The 11,103-nt window shown below is 59.8% G+C and overlaps 1 protein-coding gene across 1 annotated transcript; it reads left to right on the forward strand.

Annotated features, from left to right (window-relative positions):
* Positions 1-464: 464 nt before the first annotated feature.
* Positions 465-5,994, forward strand: VWA1 (von Willebrand factor A domain containing 1). The gene is made up of 4 exons (XM_010593182.3): positions 465-594; positions 1,616-2,173; positions 3,901-4,182; positions 4,304-5,994. The coding sequence occupies exons 1-4, from the start codon at positions 522-524 to the stop codon at positions 4,633-4,635; spliced, it is 1,245 nt and encodes a 414-aa protein (XP_010591484.1). The 5' UTR covers positions 465-521; the 3' UTR covers positions 4,636-5,994.
* Positions 5,995-11,103: the final 5,109 nt, after the last annotated feature.

The following is an 11,103-nucleotide window of genomic DNA, read 5'->3' on the forward strand; positions in this document are numbered from 1 at the left end:
AGCCCTCAGACAGCACCTCTCGCCAGGCTCTGGACCTGGTCTGGAGGGACATGGATCTCGGTGTCACCCCTCCCAGCACATCTGGCCAGGCCTAGAGATCTCTTGGGCCTGGCTTCAGGGACCCCTGCTGCGGAGTCAAGGGCAGGATTCACGGGGTGATCTGGCCTGGTACGGCCTGCTGTGCACCTGGCTGGGAGGTGGGGAGAGGCAGCAGGTCCCAAGAGCCTCACAGCCGGAGGAGACCAGAGTGTGTGTGCTTGTGTGCGCGCGTGGGTGTCCTGATCGGATTTCGGTAGTGCTGAGTGTCTGGCAGTCTGCGTGTGGGGAACGCGGCGTCTGTGCACGTCCGGGCGAGGGCTTGCGCCAGAAGACGGGGGTGGGGCCTGGCCGTGGGAGGGGCCCGTCTGGGGGCGGGGCCCAGGGGCGGGGCCTCGGCCCGCGGGCAGTGCCGCGACGCGCCCTGCTGCCCAGGAGCGAGCAAGCGAGCCGCGACCCAGCCCTGCACCCTGTCCTGCAGCGCGATGCTCGCCTGGACCGCTCTCGGCCTGGCCCTGAGCTTGCGTCTAGCGCTGGCGCGAAGCGGCGCGGAGCCCGGTGAGTGCAGCTGGGCAGGCGGAGGAGCCGGGCTCCGGGCGCTCCCTCCGCTACCCGCAGCTTTCGGGGCCGTGGCTCCCCTCCCGCGGCCGGGGGCGGGGGGCAGCCAGACAGCGGGCAGGCCCAGGTGCCCCGGGCGGACTGGAAGGCGAGAGCGCCGGGGCGTGGAGCCCGCCGTCTGCCCCTGCGGGGGGCATCTCTGCGGGATCCTGGGGCCTGAACCGGGAGGGGGAAGTGTCCCCTTCCTCAGTTTCCCTACCCCTGGAAGAGCCGTTAGAGGGATGGTAGGCCTGTTGAAATCGCCTCACCGAGTTGGGGGCCTGGAACAGGATCGAGACGCCCCCAGCACCCCCCTGCGGCGGCCCAGTAGCGGGGGGGGCTCTCTGCCCACCGGGTGTGCCGGGAGGGACAGGCAGGAACGGGGAAAGTTGGGAGGGGGCCCTCGAACGGCTGCCGCAGGTGTCCTCTTTCTGGGGTCCAGATGGAGCAGAGGACCCGGGCCAGGGTAGGGGTGACATCATCTGTAAATGTGATCACTGAACCCTGGGCTGGAAGGGGAGGAGGGACTGCATCCAGTGCTTTGTCCCCCTCCCCTGCTGCTGTGTGCACCCCAGGGTGGGCTGCCTCCCCTCAAGGCTGAGCTGTGAGGCTGAACTCCTTCCTTGAGGTCGGTTCTTTGGGAGACAGCTTGGGGGGCAGCAATGATGTTGAGAGCAGTTCCCCAGAGCTCCTGGGCCAGCTGGGAAAGAGAGGATGTGGGGCTCTCACTGTACGGATGGGACATGAGCCCAGAAAGCGTCCCTGCTGGTGCTGCCCCAGTGACCTAGAACCCACCAAGTGGCTGGGCCTCCTGTTTGGCTCAGAATCACCTCCCCAGGGCCTTTGGTATGGAACACAGCAGGCTCTTGGGGTCAGCTGGGGTGAGGGTGGCTTAGGGCAAGCTCAGATCCTGGGGGTTCTGCTCTGGGGTGGGCTGTCTGGGGGACCATGGCTCAAGGCTGAACCCTCCCCTCTCCCCCAGGCCCCCCGGCAACGGCCCCCCAGGGGGACCTGCTGTTCCTGCTGGACAGTTCAGCCAGTGTGTCTCACTATGAGTTCTCCCGGGTTCGGGAGTTCCTGGGGCAGCTGGTGGCCCCTCTGCCCCTGGGCCCCGGGGCCCTGCATGCCAGCCTAGTGCACGTGGGCACCCAGCCATACACGGAGTTCCCCTTCGGCCAGCACAGCTCAGGTGCGGAGGTCCAGGACGCCATCCGGGCCTCAGCCCAGCGCATGGGTGACACCAACACTGGCCTGGCGCTGGCTTATGCCAAGGAGCAGCTGTTTGACACGACAGCCGGTGCCCGGCCAGGGGTGCCCAAGGTGATGGTGTGGGTGACAGATGGCGGCTCCAGCGACCCCGTGGGGCCCCCCATGCAGGAGCTCAAGGACCTGGGTGTCATCATCTTCATCATCAGCACTGGCCGGGGCAACCTCCTTGAGTTGTCGGCCGCCGCCTCGGCCCCTCCCGAGAAGCACCTGCACTTTGTGGATGTGGATGATCTGCACATCATTGCCCAGGAGCTGCGAGGCTCCATTCTTGGTAAGTGGGAGGAAGTGGGGTCCTGGGGAGCCTCCGCTGGGAGGCCCAGCAGGAGAGACTGGGACGACACTTCAGAAGGACCTGGAGCCAGGGCTGTGGGACATGGGGCGTCCCTGAGGGTGCAATGGGGAAGAGAGTGACACAAGGCGTTTTGGCGCACTGTCGATGAACACGCTGCAGCTGGGTGCCCCTGGGAGCCTGCAACCTGGGGCTGTTCAGGACAGAAGGGCAGGCTGAGTAACCACCTTCAGGAGCACTCCCTGTTGACTGGCACCAGCCCAGAGCTGGAGGTCCACAAACCGGGGGGCCTGGTGGGCTTTGTGTGGGGGGTGTGGCTGACGGAGAGGAAGAGGCAGGCTTGAACCAGCCTGTGAACTCAGCAGATATGCAAGGGGTGACTGGCTCACCAGGCCCCCGTGTCTGGAGAGGGGAGAGGCCTGGAAGGTCAGAAAGGGCCTGAGCTGCCTCCCATGGAGCTTGGGCCCTCTCCTGGTGAGCACAGCTAACGAGAGGGCTGAGCAGGGCAACACGCTAACCAGGTTTGGACTTGAGGTTGGTTGTGGGAACTGCCTGGGAGGAGTTGGGTGAGGATGGAGGGGGCTGCTGCTGGGGATGAGGGACAGCCTCACTGGCTTTCTGGGGTGGGGATAGGCTGGAGAAAAACGGCATGTCACTGGCTTTGCATGGCCAGCCTGCTGCCGCCATGAAAAACTGAAAAATGCCACTCACCCCAGGGTTCTTCACAAGTCTCCGCCTTCAAGTTAATCATTTACTCAAAGCTGGAAGGACTTAGACTGTGGGCTGGAGAGGAGGAGGGTCCCCCAGAAGATTTCCCCTAGGGACATCTGGCCCCATGTGGTCACCCTCTGTAGCCCAGCCTGCATGGGACAGCAGGATAAGGCAGCATCTGGACAGGAAAAACCCAAGGCTTCTGGGAGGCAGAGGGGTGGGGGGCTCCTGAAACTGGGGACGGGTCTGAGTATGGGGGATGGGCAGGACAGCATGCCAGGCTGGTGGCTGGGGAACTCAGCATTGAGGAGGAGGAAGTGTCCAAGATCCCGTGATGCCATGCAGACATCAGAGTTACCCAACCACAGCTCACTCAGATGGTCGTGGTGCTTGGTGTCATGTGCTCAGGTAACACATTTGTGGTCCCATTGCAGGTTCCCCCCCATGCCCAATCCTCCACGGTGGTATAGAACCTGAGGCAGGAAGCACCCCAGAAACTCAGGTCCAGCTGCTCCTGAATTGTCCTATCTCCACTACCCCTCCATGGAATCTGGTGGCTGCATGCTTGGGCCCCCCTTGGCCTCCACTCTCCAGAGCTCAGCTGACCCCAGAACCTGTGGGCCCACCCCAGACTCCACTGTGGGCCCTGGGGGTCGTGGTGGTGGTGGCTGCTACATCTCTCCTCTGAGTCTGGGTTTGGGGCTGAGGCAGGCAGGGAAGCCATGATGGTGGGAGGGATGAGGGCTGCACCCTTTTCTTGCTCCTTTCCCAGCCCCATTGCTGCTTTGCATATTATTAGCATATTTACCAGGTGAAAATGCTGTTGGGCGTGGCCGAAGTTATCCTATCCAGGAGCTCACCACGTCTTCCTGGCCTGCTGCCGAACCCTGTCCTCCTACTGGGGGCCTCCAGTCTGTGAGGTCTTCCCAGCGTCAACAGTCAGGGCCCCACGAGCACAAAAGAGGTGACCTCAGTTTCCTGGCCCCATCTACCCGCAGACGCGATGCAGCCGCAGCAGCAGCTCCGTGCCTTCGAAGTCACGTCCAGCAGCTTCCGCCTGGCCTGGCCGCCCCTGCTGACCGCCAACTCTGGCTACTACGTGCTGGAACTGGTGCCCAGCGCCGAGCCGGGGGCAGTGCGTCGACAGCAGCTGCCGGGGAACACCACGGGCTGGGCCTGGGCTGGCCTTGAGCCCAACACGGACTATGACATAGCTCTGGTGCCCGAGTCCAACGAGCGCCTCTTGGGGCCGCAGCACCTGCGGGTGCGCACGCTGCCGGGTGAGGGGGGTCCCAGGCACTGGCGGGAAGGGCAGGGCTCTGGGTAGGGGCGGCTGGGGGCCTGACTGGAGGGCAGTGGGGAAGAGGCCCCCACCCGGCTCACTGTCTCCCTCCCCGACAGATGAGACCGGGCCGGAGCGGATCGTCATCTCACATGCCAGGCCGCGCAGCGTGCGTGTGAGCTGGGCCCCGGCGCTGGGCCCGGCCACCGTGCTCGGCTACCACGTGTTGTACGGGCCACTGCAGGGCGGTGCGGCGCAGCGCGTGGAAGTGCCCGCGGGCCGTAACAGCACCACACTACAGGGCCTGGCGCCAGGCACAGTTTACCTGGTGACCGTGACCGCGGCCTACCGCTCGGGTCGCGAGCATGCGCTGTCGGCGAAGGCCTGCACGTCCCCCGGAGAGCGCAGCCGCGCCCCGCCCCTCCCCGACGCTGGGGCCCGGGGGCCGTGACCCCGCCCTCGCCCTGCCGGGACTCCGCGTGACCCCCCACCCCGGCCTTGCAGCCGGAGGGCTCGGTCCCGCGCCTGCCCTCAAGGACGCGGGCCTCACCTGACTTCCCTGACCAGACCCTCCGCTGCTGCACTGGCAGCTGCGCACAACCGGCTGGGTCCTTGGGCTCCTGCAAGCCTCTCCCGGCTATAAGCCGGGCACACGGGCTGTCTTTTGGGCAGGATTTAGAAGAGAGCCTGGGTAGGCTGAGAACACCTGGGCTGGCGCTGGGCCCAGGACGGAGGACAGCAGCCAGACCCCCTCCCTCATGTGAAGGCCTGTCCTTATGGTGGCCAGGGCTGGCATTGGTTCGAGGGAGTTTGGCCCAGCAGGTGGCTCTGTGTCTCCTCAGCCACTCAGGTCCTGGATATTGATAGGAAGGCAGGACAAGGGGAAGCAAAGTGGCACAGGGTAGTCCCCCAAAGGCTTCCTGGAGGGGACAGGAAAAGGAGTGGGAAGTGCTGTGAAGCTGATGGTGTGGCCAGAAGTAGATGGGGGGGCCTGGGGGTGGTGCCTGTTGGGAACAAGTAGCCCTGTGTTCCTGCCTGGGAGCCCAGCTGGGCCCAGTTAGCCATCACTGGGGGGTAGAGGGCATCTTTTGAGGAAAAGAGCTCCCACTCTGGCCCCCTCCTGGGCCCCTGGCCCTGTTCCCTGTGGGGGTGGAGGCAGATGGCCCCACCTGGTCCAGAGAAACAAGGCTCCCTGGGGTGGGCCCATTACCCCAGTGGTTCTCTGAAGCATCCTCCAATCCCAAGGGTTCACGCTCTTGGGCTACCTCCTGGTCAGTACATAACTATCCTGGGGCCACCTGACAAGCCGTGTAGGGCAGGGAGCTCCATCCAGGCCTGCTCTCTCCTGTGCCCAGAGTCTCCTCTCCAGCTCCCCTAAATGTCCCAGACTTTAGAATACAGTCAGTCAGACATAACCTGCGCCCTGCCATTGTTAGAGCGCTTTACTTTTTGTGGGAACGCTTACGGTGAACAGGGCAACTCCTGAGAGGCTGTGTGGGGAAGATCTGCAGCTGCCCGCTGGTGCTGAGGAACAGAGGGGAAAGGTTGCCCCTCCCTTCTAGCTCTGGTGCTGACCACTGTGTCTTCTGTGACCCATGTGTGCACCCTCTTTAGAGTCTCACCTTGTTTCTGTGAGCCAGGACCCTATGAGCAAAGGCCACAGCATTGGCCATCGCCCACATGGGGCATTTAGTGGCTTTCAGGGCTCAGCCACATGCTGGTGCCCTCTGCTGGCAAAGCATCGCCCTCAGAGAAGTCGATACTTTCTGCTAATGCTTGCTAATGGAAATAAAGCTCCTAACCAGAGAGATTGCAGGTGTTGAGAGACATGGTCAATGCTTGGTGATCACGGGCAGCCAGAGCGTCTGTTTTCAGTCCGTCTGCTCAGGCATGTGTGATGATGACCTGAGAGCAAAGACCCCCACCCTGCCTGTGTGAACAGGGGAGCAGAGCAGAGGTGGAGCCTGAGGCTGTGGGGCCAGGCTCCAGGGGCAGGAGGGCAGGACGACACAGCCTTTGGCCAGGCCCGCAGCTTAGGGCTCTGTGGAAGGGTCTTGGATTCCTTCCTGGTATCCCCACCCATGTCAGGCCCAAAAAGCTTTGTGGGGCCTGGAGGTGCACCCTGCCTCTGGCTAGGCACCTGCAAGCTGCATGCTTACTCCTGCCTGTCTGGTGGCCAGTAGGTAGGATCCCAGAGAATCACATGACTTGAGGAGCTGGCCACATCTCCGGGAGGGGTGGGGCAGGTGGGCTTGACACCACAAAGCCATCCAGAAGCTAGGCTGAGTACCTGGCAGTATTGGCCAGGGCTGGAACCCTTCCTGGGCCCAAGGGGCAGAATGACCTCCAGGCTGGCTCTCGTCCCTCAGCCCAAACTCCTGGGTGCTCAGAGTCTGAGCCTAGGGTACCCTTAAGAGCGCAGCCCTACCCAGAGCCCAGTGCAGGTGGTGAGAGCAAAAGGGGAGCAGCAGGACATCAGTGGGTCACCTCCTAACATCGTGATTGCCTCTGTGGATGGCTTAGTCACACCCATGCCCAAAGGCAAGTGGGGCAATGGGCTCAGCCCCCAAAGCACACCTGGAATCCCTTATGAGGACACAGCAAGTGAGAAGAGACCCTGGGTTGTGTTCTGCCCCCCTCCCCTCCCCATCTCTGCTGGACCTGAGGCCAAGCACTGTTTGCTCACTGTGGTGGGAGGTCCCCGGGCCCCACTTCCCTGTCCAGGCCAAGGAGCACCTCCTGGAAGCCCTAGTCTGGGAAGTGGCTGCCCTTGCATCCTCCATGTACTTTTTCAAGGTCTTTGGCTCTGGGCTACGTCTTGGAGCAGTGTTGGGGTCCCTGTGAGCTGGCTGCCCCCACCCTTAAACTCCTAGCCCCACCCCCCACCCTGACATACGGGCCAGCTCTACAGTCCATTTTGGGTCCGGAAGGCTGTGCCGACTCCCGCTAGCAGGTGCATCCACACCATGAGGTCCCGTCCCGTCCCACAAGGCCGCTGAGAGCTTCTCATCGTGAACAGAAAGCTAGAAAGGACTTTGCCTAGCTGGTTCCAGTGAAGAAAAGCAAGCGCCTGGAATGCAGAGCATGGGGCCTGCTAGGGAAGATGGCCACGCAAGGAGACACCAGAGGTGCAGGCTTGGTTGGTGCGCCCCGGCCACTCATCGCTCCTGTGGTCACGCCTGCTCCAGAGCCACAGCCCGAGAGGGAGAGGGGAAGCTGAGGATTCCACCGAGGTCGCAGGCTGGGGGCCCAGAGGCCGTGCTGGGGCGCGGGGTAGACCATGACGGCTGGCTGGAAGACCCTCATCGCGCCCTGGTCTCCACGAGGACGGCACAGCTGCTCAAATCTCTGAGCGCCTAGAATATAAACTGTGACAGGCCGATGGTGGTGCGGATCCAGCGCCGGCCTCTTGGGAGGTGGGGCGTCCTCTAGGGCTGGGCTGCCCCGGAGCCAGAGTGGGGCTGTGTACTTGAAGAAGGTAAGGGATGTTGCAGTTTCCATAGAAATGACAAGGACTTCGGCACAACCGCATCTCAGAGGGCTGGGGCGCTGCAGAGACAGTCTGAGTCTGTTGTCTCCTGCTGGGTAGCAGTCAGTAAAACCGCTCAAATGCTTTCTGCTTTCTTCCTGGGATGAAAACTTTGTTCTAACATCCTTTTTAAAAAATTTTTTAATTGTCAGAGGAGGTTACATCTCCCCCAGGGTAAAGCTAGGTGGGGGTACAAGGAAGACCCTGCCCGGTGGGTCCTAGCCCTGGAGGAGGTGGACAGAGTGGCTGCTTGCCTGAGGAAGGGGCTCTCTGACATTGCTGGGAGGGACTGGGAAGGCAGAGGGCTGAAATCCCTCTGCGAGGGGCGGCAACCTCTGTTACTGACTTGTTCTCCCTGGCAGCTGAGATGCCTGCCAGCAATTGCCCTTGGGTCTCAGAGGGGATTCACCCATGATGGATTGTACTCGCCGCCCCATAGATGTGGAGCTTTTGAAGGAGGAGAAAAGCTGCCCTTGCCCACCAGGGTAGACACCAGCACCAGGGGGAAGGGAGGGTGGCAAGTGGCCAGCAGTAGAGCATGGCCCCTGCCATGGTCCCTGGACAGGATGCTAGGGCTTACAGGGCTCGAATACTGCATGTTTGGAAGAATGTCGCTGTGCAGCGGGAGGGGGCAAGAACCTTGAGTGCTCCCAAACCACCCCTCCAGCTCCAGGACCAGCCCCTAGGTGGTACATGTATATATACATATAGCCTATACATACAGGCTTCCGGGTGGGGGCAGGTGGCTCCTGCTCGCAGGGCCACACTCCCACCAGGGGCCACTCACAGTTCTTCTCGGAACATCTGGAAGACCATGAAGGCACAGCAGTGGGCTTAGGCTTTGAGTGACTTTCTGTCCCCTTTGAGCTCTGCTTTTCTCCTGGGAAGGTAGGTGGGTGGGGGGAGGGGGACAGCCTCAGCCCTGCATACAGCAGGCCTGGTGCTCCCTGGCACGTCCCCTGTCACCAGTAAGGGGGGCAGGGCCCATAGCTGAGCACCTTCACGAAGGCCATACCTCCCAGCCCAGAGCCCCTTGAACATGTAAGTCTGCAAGGTTAACTCTACGACCTCAGGGACAGAGCTAGTGGTCCAGACCCTTCTGCAGGGTTGATCTGCAGGTCCAGCTAGGCGGGAGGGGCTGCTGTGGGTGCAGTGGGTCTGGGTCACCACAAGTAGGTTACTGTTACCTAAACACAAAGACCAAACAGAAAGCCAAGTCACAGGGCTGCGGGAAGAGCTGGTGGGCTGCAGGTTTGGGGCTCAGTCCTTGGTCACTCTACAGTCCAAGCTGAGATGGCAGGTCCCCAGGCCTCAGGTCAGGCCACAGAGTGATTTTGTGGGGTAGCAGCAACGTCATGCTGATTATCAAGTTTAAGCGGACAGGTGTAGCTGGTGGGAGACACCAGGTGGGACGGGCAGCTTGGTGCTGGGAAGCCCTGCAGCTTAGTCGCTGGGGGCTGGGGGCTGCTGGCTGGACTGCAAGGCCCCAGTTCCCCAGCAACCACACCTACTATCCAGGTCTTGAAAGCAGAAAGGTGTCAGGTCCCTGCTCCTACTGGCCTGGGTTCTCGGGGGGCTGCCACATGCCCCTGGTTGGGGCTCAGATCAGGCTAGAGGCCAGGCTGTCCACCTTTAGCTTTAACTTTTGTAGCCCCTTTTCCAGGCTGGAGGATCTCATCAGAGAAGCAAGTGGGCTACAGAGCAGTAGGGAGCTCTGTCAGGTAGCAGCAAAGCTTGAGTACTGCCATGGTTTGTTTTCGCTCCTAAGAACCTCACATTTTGTTAATAAAGCATCAGTGTTTTGAGTGGGAGGCCCGTTACAATCCCCTTTATTAATGCCTTCAGGAAAGGTATGTTTGTTCTTCCCAGTGGTTTCCAGTATGAGACTTTAAGTGACAAATGCAAGTGGATGGGAGATTGGATGCCTGCCAGGGAATGGGAAAGGTAGAGGAGTCCAGGCCTGGGCCCCAGACACCTCTGGCAAAGGGTGTAGGTGACCTCTGCTTTCTTCTGCAACTTCTTAAAGCCATCATCTGAATCTTAAGACAGTCATTAACACCTTATGTTTGGATGAAGCCAAGTCAAGTGGAACTGACTTTTTAAATGCAGACCTTTATTTCCAAAGTTACTTCCCTTTTTATATAAGGAGATACGTGAGTTGGTCAGATGCTTGACTGAGGATGATGTATTTGGACTACAAGTACTGCACGTCTCATCCATTTCCTTGTCCGTATCCAGTGAAGCTCTGCCAGGAGTGGCTGGCCCACAAAAACCATGATGACGGCCGCTGGGGGCTTCTGGCTATTGCTGGGAAACTCATTTGCCTTTTCTCTTTATTTGGAAAGAAAAAAAAAATCACAGAATTATCCTTGAACTTTAAACATGTTTTTCCTATTTTGATTCAGGCTTAAAATTGTTTTCAATCTGGTGGGAAAAATCGCTCCATATAATTCTGTGAACTCAGCCAGTTCCATCAAGAACTCAGAGTCATTGAATTGTACATGCAGAAATTGTTGAGGTAGCATATGTTCTGTTACGTATATTTTCGCAATTAAAAAAAAAATGAACTAAGGAGCAACTTTGAAGACTGGGCAGAAGACACTGACTTCAGACAGTCTGTGTTCCAGTGTGGTCCTTGTCTCCCTCTGCCCCAACCTGGTCTAGCTGGCTCCTCTTCCCTAAAGCAGACGCCTGGCATTTGGAGATTCCTGAGGAAGAGTGCTCAGTAGCCAGTGACCAGAGCCTGGAACAGGCCTCTGTGCTCTCTCCTGACATGGGCACCTTCGTTTGGGGTTGGGGGGCTGCCCTGCTTTTCCATACTTCTGGTATTGGAGTTCTCTGATCCCTTCCCCCCTACCTGTGAGTCACTTTTGAATAGTGCAAAGGATCACACAACCCTTGACCATTGGACCATTGTGGTTTTCAGATACACCAAAGAAGATGGGGAGAGTCTGCTTTCGGGTCTCCTCCTTTGTATTAACCACAGCTACAGGAAACTGGCCTGTACCGAGATTCTGCTGCTGCATCATTTTATTAAGTGCTTACTATGTGCACTAGCGCAGAAGAAAGATGTGGCAGTCTGCCTCTGTAGAGATTTACAGCCTTGGAAGCCCTATAGGGTCACTATGAGTTGGAATTGACTCAACGGCAGTGGGTTTGGTTTGGGTGTGCACTAGAGGAGGCCCTTGGTGGTGCAAACGGTTAACGAGCTCGGCTGCTAACCCAGAGGTTGGAGGTTAGAGCCCACCTACAGGCGCCTCAGAAGAAAGGCCTGGTGATCTACTTCTGAAAAACTAGCCATTGAAAACCCTATGGAGCACATTTGTCCTCTAACACACGTGGGTCTCCCTGAGTTGGGATCCACTTCAAGGCAACTGATGGCGCGCTGCA

The sequence above is a fragment of the Loxodonta africana genome, chromosome 3, assembly GCF_030014295.1.
Source record: "Loxodonta africana isolate mLoxAfr1 chromosome 3, mLoxAfr1.hap2, whole genome shotgun sequence".
NCBI classification, from domain to species: domain Eukaryota; kingdom Metazoa; phylum Chordata; class Mammalia; order Proboscidea; family Elephantidae; genus Loxodonta; species Loxodonta africana.

Excerpts from the sequence above, each read along its gene's own strand:
- VWA1 (XM_010593182.3), top strand. The coding sequence starts at position 522 with ATGCTCGCCTGGACCGCTCTCGGCCTGGCCCTGAGCTTGCGTCTAGCG. Across the intron at positions 595-1,615 it reads GCGAAGCGGCGCGGAGCCCG|GCCCCCCGGCAACGGCCCCC; the intron begins GTGAGTGCAGCT and ends CCTCTCCCCCAG. Across the intron at positions 4,183-4,303 it reads GCGGGTGCGCACGCTGCCGG|ATGAGACCGGGCCGGAGCGG; the intron begins GTGAGGGGGGTC and ends CCTCCCCGACAG.